Below are 21,635 nucleotides of genomic sequence, written 5' to 3' on the forward strand. Positions count from 1 at the left end.
AGAGATACTGCCAAGGGTACCAATGTAGGAGCTGGGGCCTTTCTGACAATAAGGGGCTGAATCAGTCTTGTGGCCTCATTTTAGTCAGTTTTTGCTCAGTATGTTTCGTAATTGCCATCGTTTCAGGGGTGACTGCAACCTTCCCTGCTTCTTTATCATGCAATTTTGTAATTTCTCCATGTGAAAGAAGGAAGTAGTCCTCTGGCCGGTTGATTTAAAAAGAAAATGAAAACAAAACAACAAAAAACTCAAAATAACAAAACCCACACTATAATAAATCACAAAGCAAAAAAGTTGTGAACATTTACTCAGCAGTGTGGACTGCTGGGGCTGTTCCTTGCTTCCTGGGAGCAGGCAGGTAGTATAAGACAGGTGACAACTTTGGTGTATCATATCTCTGCAATGTGTCACACAGATCTTATTTCCCTGTGTGTGATGTACAGTATGCATAAGGTTTTAGTGAACAGAGAAGTAAAAGAGATCTCGATAATTTAGGATATTGTGTTTTTTTCTTTCTTCTCGTTAAACATTTTGCATATTTTTATTATCTAAAAAAAAACCAAAAAACAAGCCCTCAGCTTTTTTGTTCTTCCAATAAAAATACAAAGAGAAAAGCACAGCTATGTATCCTACAGGAATTTTCCGACTTCTTGGCAAAATAAGTCTTGGAAAAGCAAATCATGCTTCATGTCTACAGGGAGCTACATGGACAAGTTTGCTGCGTAGTGTTTGGCTCTGGATCTTTGTTTCATTGCTTGCTAAATGTCTACACAGAACTTCAGCATTTCATAAGCATACTTTTCCCCCAGCTTGGAGGGGAAAAAAACCCAGAAGAATCCTTGATTAGTATGTTTAAAAAACTTTCATGTTTTGTATATAGACATTGAAAGACAGAAAGGTGAAAATAAAAAGCCTGTCATGCCACTTCATTGGTGGCTGCAGGTGTGACCTCTCCACCCACAGAATGCGGACTGCCATCACGATTTCCTCCTTGGCAGAAGCTCCAGCTGAATCACACACTTGGTCAACAGCTCTCCATGCTGTTAAAATCAAGCATCTGTGGGAGGGAAAGAAGAAGCAGAGAGACTGCAAAGACAGCTTGGAGCTGAAACCACTTGAGGCAGCCCTGGCACAGACAAACCATGGTGGGAGATGTTGCAGAAGGAGCAGGGTCTCCTGAGGAATCTGTCTACACTGCACGTAGCACCAAAGTTCTGCCTATGCAGCATCCAGCAGTTTGGGCACAGGTCAATGGCCTGATGTATGGGACTGGTGCTTTTCAAGGTGACTGTCCAGAGGGATCCAAAACACTTGTATGAGCCTGGCACATGACCTGCAGTTGATGCACCCTCTTCTTGAGCAGGAGCTGAAAAGTAGGACACCTTGTGAGCAAAGACACTCAACATCTAAGTTTAGCTGTCTGAATCCTACTTGTCCAGACTTCTGTATGCCAGGTTGAACAGTGGGAGTTTTAACGGAACATAATCCAATGATGAAATCACAAATGGTTCTGCAGTTCGCACAGTATTCCTCCAGGGATCCTCTTTCAACTTGGAGAAATTCAAACCAGTATTTTTCTTCTTGAGGCCTAATTAGTGAAATGTTTTCACAGAACCCTTAAATGTCCTCAGGGCTGCTGGTTTCAGTTTCCTTTCTGATTTTGTTGGGCCTGTTCTCCACAGAGAAAGGAGAGCTGTCTGCCAGCCTTTGTGCTGTCCTTGACTTGCTCCCTGGTGCACTAACTCCCTCAGTACTTAGGGGACGGACATAAATAACACACGTACTATGTTCTTGCTTGTTTTCCTCTGCTTTGCTGAAAGTCTGCAGTTAAACAGGGTATGTCTCTGGATCGATGCTGTGCAGGGGTTGCTCAAGGTGTCCACAGTACAGCAGCACTGCACATTGTTCACTGGTACTTCAGCATGACTTATGTCAAACTGTCTCCCAGTAGGGCAAGTGAATTCATCAATAGATATGAACCTTGAAAAAGCTATTACAAAAAGCATTACTCTGTAGACCTGGTTCGAAAGGAAGTACTTGATCAGATTGATTGGAGTTTCTCTTTGCTCCAGCGTCTTCATGTGCCTGGTGTTACAGATTGTCACAGAGCTGAGGGGTAGGATGCACACCAGGGAGTTCCATTTGTTTGAGAACAGGTAAACCAGCAGTGATTTCATTATGGATCTTCTCTCTTGTTCATAAAAAGAGGAAGCAATTTACACTCCATGCCTGCTCTTTTGTGGTGTGAAGGAATTCCTTTTTCCTGATATTGAAAGAATTTGTGGCTTGAGAAAATTACTTCTTCCTTTCCCTTTCTTTTCTTCCAGAGATGTCTAGGAAGATGCACTCGTAGCTAAAACTGCGTTTCAAAGCCAAATGTTCTACTCCTATAATAAACCATCTATTTTACTGTTGAATTGACAGTGAGTAATTTACCCTGACCTCTGTTTGTATGCTGCCCACGCATTTTTCAAGTTCCTGCTCCTCCTTTCCCACAGGGAGGCCCTAGCTGCTCACCTACCTTTCTTCTTGCATACAGCAGCAGTCACCAGGTTGTAAGTTTTGCCTTCTAATAGTCTCATTGTTTTAATTGTGTAATGGTGATGTATGGTTTTAAATTAGTCATAACTTTAGCTTCTGTTTTAATGACTTCACTTGTCTTTCCAGAGGGGAAGGCTTTGTTTTCTCAAGAGCAGTGTGTCTTTTCCCAGAAGAAATTAATTTCTGCTAATGACATGTGAATAGGTGAGGTGGCAGTGGAGGTGTTGGGGAGTGATTATGGGGAGAAGGGACGTATCTGCAAGTCCCATGCACTGAAGAACATCTTGATAATGCCAGAGCCTATGACGTGCCAGGCACTTGTGTATAAATAGTCACCTTGGCACGTAGTGTCATTGCGATCGTGCTTTGAGAACAGCTGAGTCTAACAGCCTTGTCTCTGATGCACAGTCCAAAGACACCCTCACATGTCTTCAGACATGTGAAATAGTAAGACTGGTGTTTAATGGCTGAGGCACGAGTTGTTGTGCTCCCCAAGGATTTAGGACTACGTGGCATTTGCTGGATCTGTCTGGCCACTGTTTGCAGGTACAACTGTTTGGAGGTGGGGAGGCAGGAAGGCAAATCACTCATTCCAGATGAGAGAAAGCCCCTTGTCTCCCCCTCTCTGGGTAGATGAAGATGAATCACAGAATGTGCCAAGTTGAAAGATCTGTTTGACCCTCCGGCTGGGAAAAAGATGTCAACAGTAGGTATGTAATCCAGTGCTAAACCTTAGAGTAGAAATGCAAGATCCTCTCCCAGCTGAGGTCTTTTTTTGTGAGCTTTCCACACCTGAATCGCAGGGGTTTAATGCAAATCATGGTAGATTGGTGTTAATAGTCCAGGTCAGCTTGCAAAGAAAGCATCTTGATTTTCTCAGGAAAACTATCCATCAATATTTGCACTAAACCTTGTAACTAATGCAGGATAACCATAAAGATAATCTGGAGTCCTGTGGACTATCTTTAAGAAAACATAAGGCAGTCTTTAGGCTTCAGTCAGAAGTCAATATCTTGTACTATGGCATATGTGCATAAGCAATGATTTTCTTTCAAAAAAGGATTCTTTAATTTTCTCCAGGATTTCCAGAGTCACAGATCCTTTGGACCAAGGCGAGTTGTACGCATTAAATATCTCTTCTTAGAGTAATAGGTTTGCTTGAAAAAATAAGTCTTTGGGACTTAGAGCATCTGAACAACACTGTAAACGCTAGTTAACACTCCAGAATTATTTTGACCACCTGAGCATCACTAGAGCTTCTGTCATTCCAACCTTGGGTGGTAATTGACTTGTCCTAGATATCTCAAATAGAGGTTTGTTAGCAGTGTGGAGAAATTATGAGTGGGATCATGTATCAAAGCTTAATTCTAAGGAGTGCTGTCTTTTTGCAGTAAGCTTGGCTAAGCTAGACAACTTTCCAACCTTGAATAGCTTTATTCTCTCTTTAATGTAGATGAAATTCTGGATTTCACCAGTCAGTTAATAACTGGCTTTTACAATTGCAAAAGTTGTGTTTTTTTAGTCTAGATGACTAAAACCTCTAACCACTCTCCTTCCTGTTTTCCTGTTAGAACAATAATACAGACCCTGTCAAGGACAGTGCTAGCTTTACAGAGTGCTTTTCGAGTAAGTAAAACACTTGCTGTGCATAATGTGGTGCAGGATTTGAAACTCTGGTATAAAAGGGAAATGCATCCTCAGTAATGGTTGTTTACATCTCCAGTGGCACTAAGTGACCTGATTGTGTCAGTTCTGCAGAAGAGTTACAGGGAGTGAGGAGTAGGCTTGATACCTGCAGTGGGGCTTTCCTCTGTGGGCTTCCAGCTGCAGGGGGGGTGCAGTAACTGGACCTTCTGCTCCTGCTTGGTCTGGGTTTGGTTTCGTTGGGGTACCGTGACTGTAGTTTCCTTCTGAGAGCTGCACGTAGCCCTAGGCCAAAAAGCCATTGTCCCTGCTGCATCGCTGTGTTTCTACAAACCAGTAGAGCTGGAGAGGATCTATTGGTGGTTATCAGAATCCTGCCAGCTGTGTGATGGACATTTAGTATGGATACAACTGTAGGACCACAAAGTAGTACTTCTAATACGTCCATATGTGACATGTAGGTTTCAACTGGTTTAGTTAACCAGTGATTAACTGGTGTGGTTATATGACTTGGCACTTGTTTCTGTTGTAAGATTGGATTGTGGTTTCTTTTGGCCTGAAGTAAATACATTTAAGTGAACTTGGAATAAGTGTTATTTAACACAAACCAGTTTCCTCTTGTTCCACTGTTTTCCTGTAAGCTTGCCATACAGATCTGTGCATTCTGCTCACTTCGGCAGCACCTGCTCTGAGAGTGTGAAATCTTTCTCCTACAGAAGGCAGAAGTTGTTCAGACCACTTAGTGGTCTACTTGAATTCATTGTTGGAAAGATATCACATGGATTTAGGCGCTGTGAAAGCAGGCTGTGAACCGTATTTGTCCTGCAAACACCGTCTTCTACCTTTGCTTCTCTTATCTTGAACAATGTTTTTTCCAGGCTGTCCAGCAATTTCTTTGACTTAGCTGTGATGGCGGAACAGTCAAACCGAAGTGCTGCTTTTCTTCTCTCCCTCCCATTTTTGCGTATTTTCTGTACCTCCTGCTGCTCTCTCACAACTTCGTAAAGAAGTTTGTCACATCACAGATGAGCTACCTGTGCTGGGAGTTGGCCAAAAGCTGGTATCAGTCTTATAAAGTCAGGGTGCAGCAGTGGGGTGAAAGCAACAAAAATCACATCTTGATGTTCAGTAGGCACAAAAATAAATGAGAAGTAGAAAATCCAAGTATATGGATGAATCACTGGTTTTCAGCTTGCTTTTCTTACTGGTCAGTCTCAATTAAAGCCATTTTGTTTCTCAGAATTGTCAGCTTTAATAATAAATAACACTATTTAGAAGCTATTTTCTTCCAAAATATTGTTTTCATGCCACTGGCACAGTCTAGCATCTAGAAAGGTAACAAAGCCTGTGGAACAAGTGAACTGCCCAGTCACGTTCACTGTTAATACATTCTTAAGTGGTTAATTTGATGATTGATAGACCCAGCCCACAAACTATGTTTGCAATATGTGGATACAGCTACACCAATGTGACAACAGTAAGATTTGGTGTCAATGACGGGCCATCTGGTGCATTCTTCAGGGGAGGAGAGCCCAAAGAGTGAATTGCCATAGTGTGAAAGACTGGAGGTCTGATCCAGCTGTGCTGTTGTAATGGTCCATCATGGGCTTGATCAACTTAAAAGACACAGGGGACGCAACAGTTTGAAGAGAGTTGATCCAAATGCTTTGTGGGCACACTGTATTGACTGCAATATTTCCTATCTTATCCGCTGTTTAGAGCTGCAGTTACACAAACTACTTAGGATCAATCTGTCTCAGGATGTTACTGCTTAGCTATTCATTTTAATTTTTACTATATCTGTGCTGGGTCTTTCCCAGCCATCTCCCCAGACACATGTCATGAAACTGGGACTTCTAAATCTGTGGCTGCGACCAAAACTGTAACTTTCCCTTTACTTTCCTCTCTGAGCACAAGACCAAACACTAAGACATCCTGGATTGGAGCAGGTAGCACATAAAAAAAATAGATGTTTTGATAGCATAAGGAAATCTGCAGCAGGAAAAAAGCCAAGCTAAACCATGTAGTGCTAAGTAACAGCAATTCAAGCAGCAGACAAAAATTGTATCCTAAATTAAAAGACTTCGAAATAAGCAAAAAAATGAGAATTTTCTGGCACGTGAGATTCAAAGTGTTCCAATGTGTGAGTCGGGAAAGGAAGGGTCAGGTGATGGCAGCCTCTGCATCTGAGAGGGAGAGAAGGAAGTGTAGCGATAACTGCATAGTATTTGCTGACTTTTGCTCTGCTTACTCAGCAGCAAAGATACAGCTTCCATCAACCTTTCTTTTCCTGTGTTAGGTGAAAAATAATTATTACAGACATGTCTTGAGAAAGATACTATTTTTAAGGCAACTTAATTTGATTTAATGCAATGAAATATTTGATTCCTGAGAAAAACATGAATTTTGGAAAGAAAGCCGTATACATTCTCTGAACTTTCCTTTAGAAGCAGCATTTAATATTTTTATTAGGAATTTAATCTGTGTTCTGAAATGCTGAGACATTAATCTCTCTTTACAACCCCTACCTTGTTGATTTCTAAAAGTAACAGCTTTCTGATGTGTTGTTTGCAACTTGCATCGTGTAAAAAATGCCTAGTGGTGGCTTATCTGTCTGTGTTGGTGTACCTCGTCAGATCTGTGTATGGTTTATGAGTGCACAGTGCGCACATCCCCACTCATCACTTCTGCAACTGAACGGAACTGGCGCTTGCAAAGTACACAGCACAATCCAGCAAGTGGTTTAGCCTGGACATTACTTGCTTCTTTCCCTTCTCAGTTTCAGTGCCAGTGGTGTGCCTTTTCTGTGAAAGTATCAGCAAGAAGCCTAGCGCCTGTCCACTGTTTTCCATGTTGAGTACAGCTGAAAAGATAGTTGAATTTGCCGGCTTGCCAAGGTTGCTGTTTCTTCTGAAATTGATTTTTTCTAGCTCAAGGGATCTGAAAAACTCTCTGGAGCAAGCACACTTTCTGAAACTTTACCTTGAAGGTCATCAGTGCTTCCTTCAAAGACTGCCTTATCTCTTTGTGAGCCTTCTGAAAATGTCCTATCAACAAAACCTGTGATTATGTATACCACAAAATAATTTTGTGTAGTTTAATCTACTTCTTATGCACCATAAGAATTGTGAAGAGTAGCAAAGGCAGGCTGACATGGCAGACCAGCTTAACAGGCTGCCTGGAAAACGTAGGAGCTGGAGCTGCAGGAAAGTTTTGAGTGGTCCCCTGGTTGTCTGCAGAAGCAGTGGCAAACACTAGCCCTGAGTAATAAATAATTACCAAGACCAACTCTGACGTGTACTTTTCTTTCAGTGACTTGACCCAGAATTACTGTTCTGTAGTCGTTGCCTAAAATCCAAAGGTGCCAGTGTTAGCCTTACCAGTAGTTTCTATTATGAGAAAACCAAAGTAATTGTTGCTCTGAGATCAGCAATGCACTGAAATTGCAGAATATCCATGAAGTCCTTTGGTTGTGCTTACATCTGCAATTTGAGCCTTAAAAACAAAAACCAAAACAAACAAAACCCCCTTCCCCCCAAAAAACCAAACCAGCCAACAACAGAAAGAGAATGGGGACACATCTGACACTCTCCTACTCTGAACAGATTTCTTAGTACTTCTTCCTAGTTTATCTTTAGGTTTTTAGAGGTTTCAGAAAGGATTGGCATGTAAGTCATGCTGCTGTCCAGTAATAGGGTATTAACTTGAAGCAATTCAAAGCATAGTATAATACCACTGTAATTGGGAATCTGTGACCCACACCTGACACTAATCCTTGTCATGTATTTATTTTGGAGGGTAGAGGGAAATTAGTATTTTTCATTAACTCTTTGATTCTCAAGTTCCTCTGAAACAAATGAAAATTTCTTATATACCATCTTTTTTTTTATTTTTATTTTTTTTTCTTTTTTAATGATCCAGATTAATTCTTCTGGTAAAACAAGTCTTAATAGTCAGGAAGATTGCAGGACAGGGGAGTGGCTGACTGGGGAGAAATGCTAATATAATGGTTAAGGAGAAGCTGTCTTATACCTCGTGGCCATAAACAAGTGTTTAGAAACCAAATGGAGTGCAATTCTATAGGAAGAAGTAGTTAATCGAGCATCTGGGCAACAGTGCCTGGGAATTTCAAGTGCAGCCACAAAGGCATAATATTTAGCAGTGCTTTTCTGCATTGTATTGTGGTGGAAGGGAAGGTGTGTGAGTTCTGTCACTAGTTTGGAAAACTCTTCTTTAAAAAGCAGTTTAGACAGTGTGCTTGTTTTTTGCTCATCAGTGAAGTGATTCTGCTCCTACTCTGATACAGCACTGATACCTTTACCCTGTAAAGTGAAAAGGATTTGCTTAAGGGGTACTTCATTTTGTTGACTTCAGTGAGCAGGCTGTGGACTCCTGACTGTTGTATAGAGTTTAGATGAACATGCTGATGTCTTTCATACTCTTTTCATTTCTGACCAACAGACCCTTATGGTAATTTGCTGAGGAAGGGTGAGGCAAATAACCGTCAGAATAGACGAAAAGAGGAACATGTTCTGTGACCTGCACAGTTTCAGTCCTCACATGTGGTTCATGGACGCTGAGGAGCAGAAGTGGTCTCAAGACTCTGGTCAGTACAGCTGGCTTGACCCCAGGTGTTGAGGTGGAACGGGTGAAGTAGGAGGCATTACCTTACACCGAATTTGAGTTATTCTGGATTGACTGAAAGTCCCTGATTGAAGAACAGCATTTGAATAAGATTTTTCCCATCAACAAGAGCAGTAATTCTGTGATAGCCATGTACCTGATTGCTGTAAATTCCAAGCTGTGTTAGGATGTGGTCAATTTGGCAACACAGAATAGTGTGTTTTTATAGATTTAGGGGTTTTTTGAACTCTCCTGAGCTTCTCTTACTTATTTGTCATGTTCCTCCCCCTTTCACCATCATCCCTGCATGTGTATTTTCCTTACAAATCCACACAGATCACTTTCAGGAATATAGTGTGGCCAGGTGCATATGGGCATGTTCTTTGATAGTGAACTCCATATATGGTTGCAGCTGAACTTTCTGCAGGCTGTAAATGAACATTATTATGACTTACTTTGAGTCTCAAGGTGAGCAAAACATAAAATGCAGGAAAGACTTGTAGGCTTTTAGAGATTCATTTTTTCTCTCTCTCTTGGTCATATTGAAGCCTTGAATGAAAGTTTCATTTGATACTGATGGTGGGAACAACCTTGAAAGCACAGCTGAGGACTTTGCTTGTGACTGGATAGTACTTTAAATCATCACCAAGGTCTAAAACTAAATCACACTTCCCCATTAAAGCCTGAAGGTGGTAATTTAGTTATATGATTAGAAATAACCAAAGGTGGGTGGGTGGGTGGGTGGATGGATGGATGGATGGATGGATGGATGGATGGATGGATGGATGGATGGGCTGACGACCAGCGTTTTTTCTTGAAACACTGACTACATGGAATGCATGAGCTCTCCCAGAGGAGATAAGGATATTGCATAGGCCACCACACAGTAATGAGTGAAATTGTAAAATTTCAGTGCAGCTAAATACAGGTGGTGGTGAGGCAGCCAGGAGCGCTTGCATTTGTTCATGCTGTTCTTAGAGCAAGTTGACATGGTTTTTGTCTGCACTGCTTGAATTTTCATCTTTCAGTTTGGGAACGCTGGGGAGAAATCACTTCCTCCTTTAGGAGCAGTCCATCTTCATGATAAAAGGGTATTTCCCTAGTAATGTTAGATTATCTGTTTTAATTTAGATTTTAAAATAGAAACTAATCTCTAAAATATGAAATAAAATATAATACTTGATATTATTTATGTATTACCATTAAGAAGAGCACTGCAGTTTATCTGTTTTCCCTAAGAAAAGCACTGCAGTACTCATGTTTTTTCCTCCATCTTCTTCCTGGCTCTTTTTTTAGGCACAGGAAGTATGGCAATTCATCCTATGTAATCTTTTTGCTTTTGAGTGATTGTTGCTGGCAGTTGTGGAGCTGTTCCCTGGCAGTTTTGTTGGTTATGTAATTAAGAACCATTAAAAATACGTACTGCAAGAAGCAGTTCATATAGTAAGTATATGAAACAAATAAAAGAAAAAAGAAGTCTTTAGACTGAGAATGGATCAGAAGCAGAACAAAAACATGCTCAAAGCAGTGGGGAGGGTTTTTCCCAGTCTCAACAGAACGTGTTTTATCAAAACTATAGATTGACCACTGGCTTTTTTGATTCTGTTTCCCAGCACTTGTTTATTTCTCTGTCAGAGAAAATTTTGCTTAGAGTAAAAAGACCAAAATCCTTCTGTTTGTCTTCTGATGGCTGCTCTTCTCCATCACTGGTATTTTGGGTAGTTTTTTCTCAAGAGAAAAAGATAACTTCTTAAGCAGAAGTTTCACTGGCTTCACTGTGTGTTCTGCTTCACTTGTTTCTCTATGTGTTAGAGAAGTCCCCAAGTGTATGTCTTGCTACCAGACAGAATTTTGCATTCAGTATATTTGCAAGTGGCTGCAGCATGACTGGGCAATCTCACTGAAATCAGTGAAAAAAGGCAGCTTTGCAGGGCTTGTGTTTCCATTATTGATTTTTTTTTTTTTCTAAATTACTTGATGAAAATCTGATGTATTTTAAATACTTTAGGAAGCTTTTTGGTGTTGAAATATTAATTCTTTGCCATGAAATATTTAAAATTGTGGTGGCTGTATGGAGTTTAAGCTGTTCTTGCTAACCTGCACCAACACATAACTCGGTCATTAGAAAAACAGATGACAAAATGAAACGTGCTATTTCAGCCTTGTCATTCGCAAGCAGTGTTAGGAATGAGATATTTTGGGCTTGCATAATTTCTCACTTAAATCAGCTTAGGCACAGGAGAGAAACACACTGCAGAATTTGATGGAATAAAGATACATAACTGGAAAAAAATTTGAACTGCCACTTTGAAAAAAACCACAACACATTCAACCAGATCAGAATGGGGGGGGGGGGGGGGTAAAATAACCTCAAACTATATAGGTTTACAACTATACTCAATGGGGAGAGATAGCAGAAAGAACCTTCTTCAAACAGCCTGAGCCCAACACAGTGTTTTTTTTTGTCTGTACTCAGCAGTGAGTTTTTTGTCTGTACTGTGAGGCTGCACCTTGAGTCCTGTGTCCAGTTCTGTGTCCCTCACTTGGAGAAGGACATTCTGCAAGTTCTTCTTGGACAGAAAAGGGCAGCAGAGCTGGGGAAGGGTCTGGAGAGTGAACGCTACGAGGAGCAGCTGAGGGAGCTGTGGCTGTTCAGCCTGGAGAAGAGCAGGCTCAGGGGAGACCTTACTGCTCCCTACAGCTGCCTGAGAGGAGGCTGTAGCTGGGTAGGGATCAGCCTGTTCTGCAGGCAACTGGTGACAGGAGAAGAGGACATGGCCTCAAGCTCCACCAGGGGAGGCTCAGGTGGGACCTCCAGAAGAATTTTTTCACCGAAGGGCTTGTTAAGCATTGGAATGGAGCACCCAGGGTGGCGGTGGAGTCACCATGGAGGTGTTCAGGGAGCAACTGTACATGGGCCTTAGTGCCATGTTCTAGTGAACAAGGTAGTGGTCAGTCAGAGGTTGGACTTGATGATCTTGGAGGCTACCTAAATGATTATGCAATTCTATGAAAGATCTGTGATATGTGCTTGTGCTCTCCTGTGAGGTAAAAGCCATTTATCTCCCCAAAATGAAAGTTCTAATATACTTTCTCATTAACAGCAGTTAGCACCAGTGAGCCAAATTTTTACCCCCACCTTGCAGAGATGCTTGACACTGCTGAGCCTGTGCAGCAAGCAGTGTTTGAGTGCTCTTCTATAACTTCAGCTCAGAACATACATACTAGTTAAGCATACATAAATGGAGTTAAAAAAACCCGACAAAACAAACACGAAAATTTGAGTGTGTTTTTGATATTCCTATTTTGTCAGTACCATTCTAGCTATAGAAGTGAAATGATGGCCTTATCTTTATGGAGATGGGAACTATGTTGGAGTCTATACAATACAATGACTGTATTGTATATATACAATGTATAGAGTCTCTACTATACAAGGGCACCCTTTAGGATGAAGTCTTATGTATGGTCATTTTTATTTGGAAACAGAGTATCCTATTTTGATATGACTGACCATATAGAAACCTGACAACAAAGTGTTTGTTCCAGAATAATTTCCTGGGCAAAGAAATGTATGTGTGCTTATCTTTGTGCCCTGTTTTATTAAAATGGGTGGAGTTTGTAATTTGAAAAGTGCTCCTAAGAGGCAGTGGGCAGGGGTGGGGTGTTCAACACTCCTTGGCTGGGCTTGACCTAAATATGTAGCTGTAACAAGAGCAGCTTCAAGCTCTCTTATCACTAAACAGGAGGTGGTGTGTATATAAGCTGGCAAGTAAATAAAGCTGTCCTGCTCTTCCTGTGTGGGTATCTGTCCTGAGCAAACTGGTTTATTGGATTGGACTGCAGACACAGTTAAAAATGTACTGGGATTTTCAGTGTAAGAGTAGGTTTAAAATGTAAGTTAATGACAGGATGTTTCAATTTGGTCTAATTATACCCTTCCCTACATGGAGGTTTGAAAACACGGACGCTGTGAAATTTAGCCTGAATTTTAGCTCTCCTGCAGGATCCAAGCAGTTTGTGTCTCCAGTTTGCTGAGTTTCAGGAAAATAGTTGAGATGGGCATTTGATTCTTTTGACTCAGATGTTTTAGAGTCTCTGGACTTCAGCTGCAGTCATGCAAAGCTGTGCTTGGGCACCTGGGAGTGAGGCACAGGCAGCACTGCCTTGGCTGCATTTGTGTGCTGGGATTGCTGGCTGAGTGGAGATGTTGGGAGGTGGGTACAAGGATGAAACCCTGAGATGGCCCTTGGAACAGAGAAGAAAAGCACTGGCTTCCAGAGATGAGCAAGCATCACTGGACTCTCAAGTATGACAAATATGTAGAGAAGGGGACTAGCCCAATGCTTCTAAAAAGGGATTATTTTTTACAATGAATAAATTCTGAGATACAGGTAATGCAAACATATTTTCTGCCATATATGGCACTAAGCCTGGCTTTTTCCACTATCTATTAAGAGCAAAAGTGGTACTGACCTTTAAATAATTACTAAATACCAATCTGATGTCTATTCTGTTTTATTTTTTCAGGTTGATTTTTTTTACTACAAACCAGTGAAGATGACGCCAAAGCATGAAAAACAGGTAAGTCATATATAAGCTTTAATAAAAAAGGATTCAAGTTTGGCAGCTGTGGATTGAATTTCATTAAAATTCACATGGATCAGGGAAGATTGGTTGTATTCTTCATACTTTTAGTTGCCAGGATACAGAATATTCTGGAATGATGCAGTGCCAGTTTCTTCTGTTAACGTCTGATAGAACACTCAGATATTCATTCAGAGTAAGTGACTGTGCATAAGGGGCTCAGACAGGAGAGAAGGATTTCGATGGAGTCTTATTTTTATAAATTTTAGATATTTTATAGGACTAATGGTTGGATCTGGGTCTGAACTCTGATTACCAGCTGCATGGACCACAAGAATCCCACTTACATATTCTCTTCTGCTCAGTCCAGTGAACATTAAAAGTTTCAATAAATTATTTTGTCTCAGCTCTTAGTGTCTTATCAACTTTACTGCACAGCATGTGTGGAGTGAATATGCCAACACTCACAACATGGAAAGTCTCATGTCCTTTGTGTCTGATCCTTTTACTAACAAGCAACCTGGTGGGATATGCTATTTTTCTTGCGAGCTTTGTGGAAAATTACTCTTCAGGGGTTATTGACTAATCAGATGTGTAATAGGAGCATAAGCTCATCACCTGATACAATCCTGAGCATAGATATTTGAATTAAAATGCAGCTGAAATGATTAATACAAATAATCAACCAATGTGAGATTGTTTTTATTCCTTTTTCCTGTGGTAGATTTTCCCCTCATATTAAAAATAGATATTTCCATGTCAGATTTCCTGTTTTCCTAGTAGGAAAATGTTAGAGATTTCTGAGAAAGGCACATTTTTTGTAGTCAAATTCTATATAGTAAGGCTTCTGCTTTTTCTTGAGGAATTGAATGCATTACGCAGAAATATATCCAACAAAAGAAAAGAGAGAAGGGGAAGAAAAAAGAGAGAAAAATTTCTTGTGTTTGCTTCAGCTGCCTTTATGGGTTGTTTTTCCTTTTGAGGCAGATCCAAAAGGAACATTTTCTTTTAACATGCTAGTATCTATGTGACCTCAGTGACAGCACCTTTTAGTCTGCTGTCAACACTCATGTTCTTTGCATAGGTCTGTATCCATGAAGGAGTAGGTGTAATCCAGGTTTGGGTGTCACTTTGACCGTTCTGTCATTCATGTGTGACTATCTACTTGGACTGCTCCTGGCCTTGAGGACAGGGTAGCAAAATACCACCAATGCCCTGCTTCAACTGGCTGATCTAGCCAGGAATTAAAAGGCACATCCAGCCAGAGAAACTGCTCTGCAATTCCTGCTTGTTAAGTAGTTATGACTACTTTTGGGGCAGATTTGAAGATTCTGAATATTTATGAGGTTGTTTAGGCCAGCGTGGCTGCTGGGATCCCTATCAAAGTCCTAGCTTTAGCAGTTTGTAAAGAAAATGATTTGCCTTTGAGTTTAGCAGTTTCCAGAGAGAAGGAATAAATGGAGATGCCACATCTTTCAGTAGCTTTCTCTGAAGTATACTGTTCCCAGTACAAGAAGCCCCCTTGCCTAAGCCTGGACATTTTTAACAGTCAGCAGCAAATTTTGGTCATGAGAGAGCTGCTGCTCTGAGATGTTACAGGACACGTATTCTTGAATGCATTGATATAAATGCATGTATTGTGCCCCTCAATTAAAAAAACCCCAACAACACAACCAAGGAAAAAACCCAAACAACAACAACAAAAAGAAAAGCCCAAACTGAAAATACATGTAATGTGACATAATAGCTAGATTTGCAGTTCTGGAAAAACCAAGCAGCACTTGGCCAGGCAGTAATACAACTTGTAGAGGGTTTCAGCTGGCAAAAAAAAAAAGTCCCTGAAACCTTGGTTGTCTTTGTACCAAGTCTCCCATGTTGTACAGCTGGATTGCAGTACAGTTTTGTGACGAATGATTAAGTTAGTCTTCAAGTGGTGTGTGGGAGGGAGAGGTCAGCGTCACCTCCCCCAGGTGGACAGTGCATGACTTGAGAATAGACATGTCTATTGAGAGTGTCCTCATTTTTATAGCAAAATAGGGAGGGAGTGGAATGCATACAGAAGAGAAAGGCAGTTATTACTCAGTATTGCTGTAATCTGCTGATTGTTTGTGACCAATCAATGCAGGATGGACTGAGCATATGACAACAATCTTGCAGAGGAGTATTCTGCCACCTAACTCTGCTTGGACAATAACATAGCCTATATGTGAATATTGGCCTTTACTCTAGGGATGCAAAAGCATAGGCATCTTATCTGGCAGTGGATCATCACTTATACTGCGTGGTTAGGTCTGCTTTGATTAAAGCAATGCTGTTTGCCCAGTGGGATCTTGTATTCTGGAGAAGACTTAAAGGTCAAAAGGTCAAAAGAGAAGGAACAGTCTATATGTACAATGCCACTGTTTCAGAGCAGAAAAATCTGTAATGGGAATGCACTTCCTGGTTTCAAGAGATGAATAGGAGAAGTAACCCGAAATCTTGAGAAAGACTGTACATTTTTATTTATTATTTCTAGTTGCTTACTGTTTATCTTGCTTCATTCTAAGCTCGGTATTGTCATTTTTTTAGGTAAATAAGGGGGGAAAAAATGGAACACCCAGTCTTCTGTTGAAATCCTAGTGTTTCAAATCAAAGCTGACAGTGACTGTGTGAGGGCTGCATTTTGCTGAGGTGCTCTACTGTTCTGCAGATCATTTTTCTTCTTGCCTCAGTTCTTTCCTGCTTAGACACTGCCTGCCACAGCACATACAGCAGGTCTCATTTCTTTGGTAGGTAGAGTCTGAAGGGTTTTAATTTCCTCCATGTTGAAACTCAGTGAATAGTTAATTACAAGTTAAAAGTGTACAGAAGTTTTCCAATGTAAATCTTGTGGTCTGGAATGATTTGCAAGGTAAGCCATAGCTGACAGACAGCATATCCAATAACAACTTTTAGTCACAATAATTTGGTATTATAAAGGTTTGAAAGAAGTATTTTTCTTCAAAGACTGTTTTGATTCTGTACAAAGGAGAGGGTTATGGAAGGTTATTTGGAAATGGGGTAATTTGGGGAACCTGGACAAAAGGAAAGTCAACAAGAAGCTGATAGAGCAGTAGATGAGAGGAAGGAGACTGGTGTCAGGTTATAAGCAGGCTGCCTGAGGTTGTGACTCCTGTGCTGCAGTGGTTGAGGGGAGGAGGAGTGCAGTGTCCTGTTTAAGCTTCTTGGTATAATTTCTCTTCTTCCACTTGCAGGACTGATGCATTTAGTGCTCAGCAAAGGAAAGAAAGTATGTTGAGAAGTGGCTGCAGCTTTGGAGAAGATTGGGACGCAGGGAAATAGGAATTTTGGGAAGACAAAAACTTGTGATATAAAAAGATAGTACAGTGGGTCTGAAAGTCTGCTTTACCTACCTACCTATGTACGGTAAATATTATAGACAGTGAGGCAGGTGGAGAAAAAAAACCAAAAAAATTGTGTCCTCTTATGTGTTCAGCACATTGCTGAATATCTTCTCTGGAGCAGAAATAACTTTCTCATATGTCTCACTGGTGATTTTGTAAAAGTAAAGGCATGATCCTCAGCTGGTAGAAATGATTAAAGCTCTGTTCATTTGTTCCTCTTGTGTCATGCTGTCATGGGGTTAAAAAGCTGCAGGGGAGACTTGGCCCCCTGATGCTCTTCAGTGAAGAAAGAAGCAGCAGAGGTGTCAGGAGCCTTTCAAATGTGCTTTCTTTGGCAAGGTGTTCATGATATTCACCAGAAGGGTAACCACCACTTATACAGAAAACACCCCTGGGACCAGGAGCTGGGCTAAGTGACATAAAACCAAAAGCTGTGTCCAGCCATCAGGTAACAGGCTCCCCATCTCTGAAGCAATAATACCTGGAAATCAGGGAGGAAAATTATTTAATTGAGACCTTGATTGTCTCCCTGCTACATACATAGTGCCATGGCTGTTCAGGAAAAAGTGTATCTTCACCTTTCAAGGTTGTTATTGTTCTCCTGTCAGTCCTCTGAAGGTTTGCAGTGCTGGTACATGCAAGTGTGTGTTAGAGGAGAAGACTTGGCTGAAGAGTAAAGCTTTTATTCTGATATCTTTGGTTTGGGCATAGGAAGACACATTTTGAGAGCTTTCTAGTTCAAGATTTCTTGATTTATGCAAATATGTACTAAAAAAAGCATATTTTTTACCAAAGACGCTGTCATTCCTCCCACAGTTGATTCCTGTACCTGGAGATCTTGTGCAGTGCCTTCCTCTCAGGGGGACTATATCTACAGCTTAAAGTGATACACTTTTCCTTAAGTCTTTGCTAAGTGGTTGGCTTAGCTTTTGGGGTGAATAGCTTATTTAAGCAACTGGAGTAGGGCAGCCTGTGCATGTGCTCCAGAAGTAGCATGTATTTAAGCACTTCTGACCTTTGTATTTTAAAGGAATGTTTTCCATCCTAACATGAATATACAGATTTATCAGGATTTTGTGGTTTGGTTTGGTTTTGTTTTTTCTACAACAAAATTTTGATCATTAGCTGGGAGTATTGAGAAACATTTAATTCTTCAGTCTCTTCCAATTCACGTTAGTGATGCCCAGTTACATTACAGTAACATCCACAGGCCCTCTCTCTTTTGGGATCCCTCTAAATTATTACACAAATACAATAAATTACAAGGAAGTAAGCTAGATATGACAGCTTCCACAGCAAATACTCTATTAGATTGTCCCCTCAAAATGGGGAATTTTGCTCTGCAGTGTAGCTGTGTTGCTTCCTTGGGCAGGTTGATAGGCAGATTGGAACAGAAGTGCCCCAGTGCTGCATCTTCAGCGGTACTCTTTGTCAGTGTTTATTACAAATGTGGGAAAAGCCTAAAACACCTGCCTCATTCTCCTTTACACGTGTGACTTTGAATGTTAGGCTTTTAGTTTGTCGCTACCAAGATCTCCGCTCCCATGCGTGAAACATGTATGAGTTTTCAGAGTGTTACTTCATCTGAAATACTCCTTTTCAGCTAGCGGTTTGGCAGGGACTTTCCCAGACATGTGGTGTAGCTCAGATGATTCATTGCTTTATGCTTCTCCATTTATAGGGTTGCAAAATTCAATAAAACAGCAGTTCATCTTTTAATCTGACTCAGTAGTTTGTGGAACAGCAGAACAATCAAGAGAGTCTTTAAGGCTGCCTTTGTCTTCTGAAATTAATTGCTTTTTATTATGCACTTACAGGAATTTGTAACTGTCTTGGTGCGAGACCCCAGGATACAGAAAGAAGACTCATGGCATTCCTACATAGACTACGAGATATTTATTCACGTAAGTATAAAAATATGAGAACAGATTCTTTGGGCTCTTACTGCTTTTTCTGTCCAAGCCAGGGTTGTCTTTAGGATAAAAATGGAATTTCTGCTTCTGGGATGCAGTGGAACAGGTAAGGTGGGGTTTGCCAGTGGCCATGTCGTAGGTCTGGCAGAGCTGGGGTTGAACCTAATGTGTTCACAGGTGCATTCCACAATGGCTTACAACAGACAATTCTTAGCTTTACTTGTCAACTAGAGGACTGCTACGGTCAGTGATATCTTACCGTTGTAAAAGAATGTTGATGTTCAGGTATTCATGGGAAAGCAACTTCCTTTTCAAGTAATTACCTGGATATTTGTGCTTTAAATTCTTCTCAGTTCTTTTTGCCACGTTACTTGGTTGATGCAGTGTGGTTGTTTTCAGTGTACCTTGACATTCATATTATGCTAATTTAGTGGTGCTTGTAGTAGTTGCATTTGGATTTGTGATTATAGTCCACCATATGTTAATGGGAATGCACTTGGCATTATGGTGCTTTTGTGCCTCAAGTCTGTCCTATACATAATTTTGTTTTCTTGGTTGTTCTTTGGTGGAAGGTGTTATCCGAATTTGCCAAATCTAGATCCAAGGATTTTAATTGCAGTGTAAAATAGAGGTATTTGAGAGCACCAAGTTACATGGTTAATGCTTGGCGTAAAACCAAAAGCACTTCCTTCCTGTGTGGAAGATTTAAGCAGTTAGTGCATGACAGCAAGCAGTCAAATGATGACTTATTAAATGTCTGTGTGACAAGTACTTCTCTCCTGTGTGGCAATCAGAGTTGTGAAACTTTTAAATTTGCAATGTGCTTCAAGTACTGCTTCCAAAGCAATTATATTTTTAATTTCTGGTAAATAGAAATTCTGTAGATTTGGCAGGGTGGGTGCTGTATTAATGTTTCACAGACATCAGTGCCTCTGAATAAAAAGTGTATTAAGGCTTTCTCAGTGACTGCTGAGCTGGGGAGATGTTGTTTAGACCCAATATGTCTTCATTCAAGTCCAGCCAGCAACTGAGCACCACACAATCTAATGCTCACATCCCCTCTGCCACACCAACAGGATGGAGGGAAGAGAATTTGGGGGGGTGAAAGAGAAAACTCACAGGCTGAGATAAGAACAGTTTAATAATCGAGATGTAGTAATAACTTTAATAATATAATAATAATAATAACTAGTAATAATATAAATACTAATAAAGAAAAAAAAATAGATAAAACTGTATAAAGACAAGTGATGCAAATGAAAACATATGCACAGCACCAAGTAACCAGTGACCAGCCAGTCCCTCAGTGGCAGTCCCCAGCCAACCTCCACCCTAGTTTATTGCTGAGCATGATGCCGTATTGTATGGAATATTCCTTTGGTCAGTTTGGATCAGCTGTCCCAGCTGTGTTTCCCATGCACTCCCAGCCTGCTCACTGATGGGGTGGGGTCGAGTGAGGAGCAGAAAAGACCTTGGTTCTGTGCAAGCCAAGTTACTGTTCAGCAATAACTAAAACATCCCTGTGTTGCCAGCACTGTTTTCAACATAGATCCAAAACACAGCCCCAGCTACTATGAAGAAAATTACTTTCCCCCAGCCAAACCCAAATATATGATCCATCATTGGTCATATCCAAAGCTATTAAGCATCAATCCAGCTTCCTGCCACCACAGTCCCAGGGGTTTTGGAGACTAAGTCTGCCTGGTTTTCAGGACAGCTGAGCTCCCCTTCCACCCAGCTCTTAGAGCATTTATCTTCTTAAACTGTGTGGTATCCTAGGTGTGCTCCTCTGTTCCAGAAGGCTGTCATCTTTGTGCTCTCTACAGTCTGCATCTTGTGGCTGTCTGGAGTTAGGGCTCCTGGCAGGCAGGGAGGGTGGGCTGGTCTGTAGGCAGTTTTCTAATGGAGTCCCTGTCTGGAATGTGGGATTTCATCTAAATGTATGCTCCATGGGAAAACTTGGCAAAAATATTTAATTTCCACAGATTGTTTCTCTTTTGATGAATTGTCATTTCCTAGTGAGCTGATTGTCTTCTGTGGGAAAATTTCCAAGTGCTGCTACTTGCAGAGAGCAGTCACATTGGTTTCTTTGGTTTGACTTAAGTGGGACTGCACACTGGAAAAACTCTGTGTAGCTGTTTGCAGGATTGTAACTAGAACAGATGAAGTTCTTTTTCCCCTGCAAAGATTGACATGATCTACTGAAACCTTTTTCTGAGGTCTATTTTTCCTGTTACTGTAAGTTGTACTGTAATCCAAATCTCTTGCTTTTAAAAAGAAAGCAGTGAAAAATATTTCCCTGAGAAGCAGTAGAAACTGTCACCAGTCTTGCCTTGAGTTAAAGCATAGTCCTTAACATAAACTGAATTAATGTCAAGCTTTCCATTGGTATCTCGGGCATTAGTAAAACATCTTGGATGTGTTGTTAATACCATGCCTGCACTTTAGCTTAAGCTGATTTGCAAAGTAAATGTTTTTTATTTCCCAACAGACAAACAGTATATGCTTTACAAGGAAAACATCCTGTGTTAGACGACGCTATCGAGAATTTGTTTGGCTCCGGCAGAGGCTTCAGAGCAATGCAGTGCTTATGTGAGCAACTTTGTATATGGCTATTTAATAATCAGTCAGGCATGGAGAGAAGGACTGTTTCATTTTAATTCAGAGAACTACAGAAATCAGATCTGGAAAGTATCCTGTGTTTCTTACACATTTATTCTGTAAAGTGCATTTTATGTGCTTTAAACCCAGAAGAATGTGGTTTGTACTTATAGCCTTTTTTTTGAGCCCCCCCCCTCTAATTTGTAAGAGACTTGATCTGTATTTTCTTCTGCTATGTACAGATAGCAGAAATAACAATCTAGTCCAGGTGTTTGTACCTCCTCTTTGTTCTTCTTCAATGTGCGTAGGTCTTGCAAGCACCATAAGAAATCTAGCAGACGGG

At 40.8% G+C, this 21,635-nt stretch overlaps 1 protein-coding gene across 7 annotated transcripts in view; it reads left to right on the top strand.

Moving 5' to 3' along the window:
- The window catches only part of SNX10 (sorting nexin 10), a 35,471-nt gene that overhangs the window by 2,417 nt on the left and 11,419 nt on the right, over window positions 1–21,635 (top strand). The window contains exons 1-5 of one of the 7 annotated variants that reach the window (XM_058830860.1): window positions 2,892–3,087; window positions 3,175–3,251; window positions 13,339–13,392; window positions 18,596–18,682; window positions 21,183–21,283. In XM_058830860.1, coding sequence (XP_058686843.1) covers window positions 13,369–13,392; window positions 18,596–18,682; window positions 21,183–21,283 — 212 coding nt within the window. In that variant the 5' untranslated portion in view covers window positions 2,892–3,087; window positions 3,175–3,251; window positions 13,339–13,368. Of the gene's footprint in view, window positions 1–2,891; window positions 3,252–4,147; window positions 4,168–13,337; window positions 13,393–18,595; window positions 18,683–21,182; window positions 21,284–21,635 lie in introns of those variants that run through there. The other 6 variants (XM_058830858.1, XM_058830861.1, XM_058830859.1 and 3 more) reach the window with 6 other exon arrangements.

This window comes from Poecile atricapillus, chromosome 2, assembly GCF_030490865.1.
Source record: "Poecile atricapillus isolate bPoeAtr1 chromosome 2, bPoeAtr1.hap1, whole genome shotgun sequence".
Taxonomy (NCBI): domain Eukaryota; kingdom Metazoa; phylum Chordata; class Aves; order Passeriformes; family Paridae; genus Poecile; species Poecile atricapillus.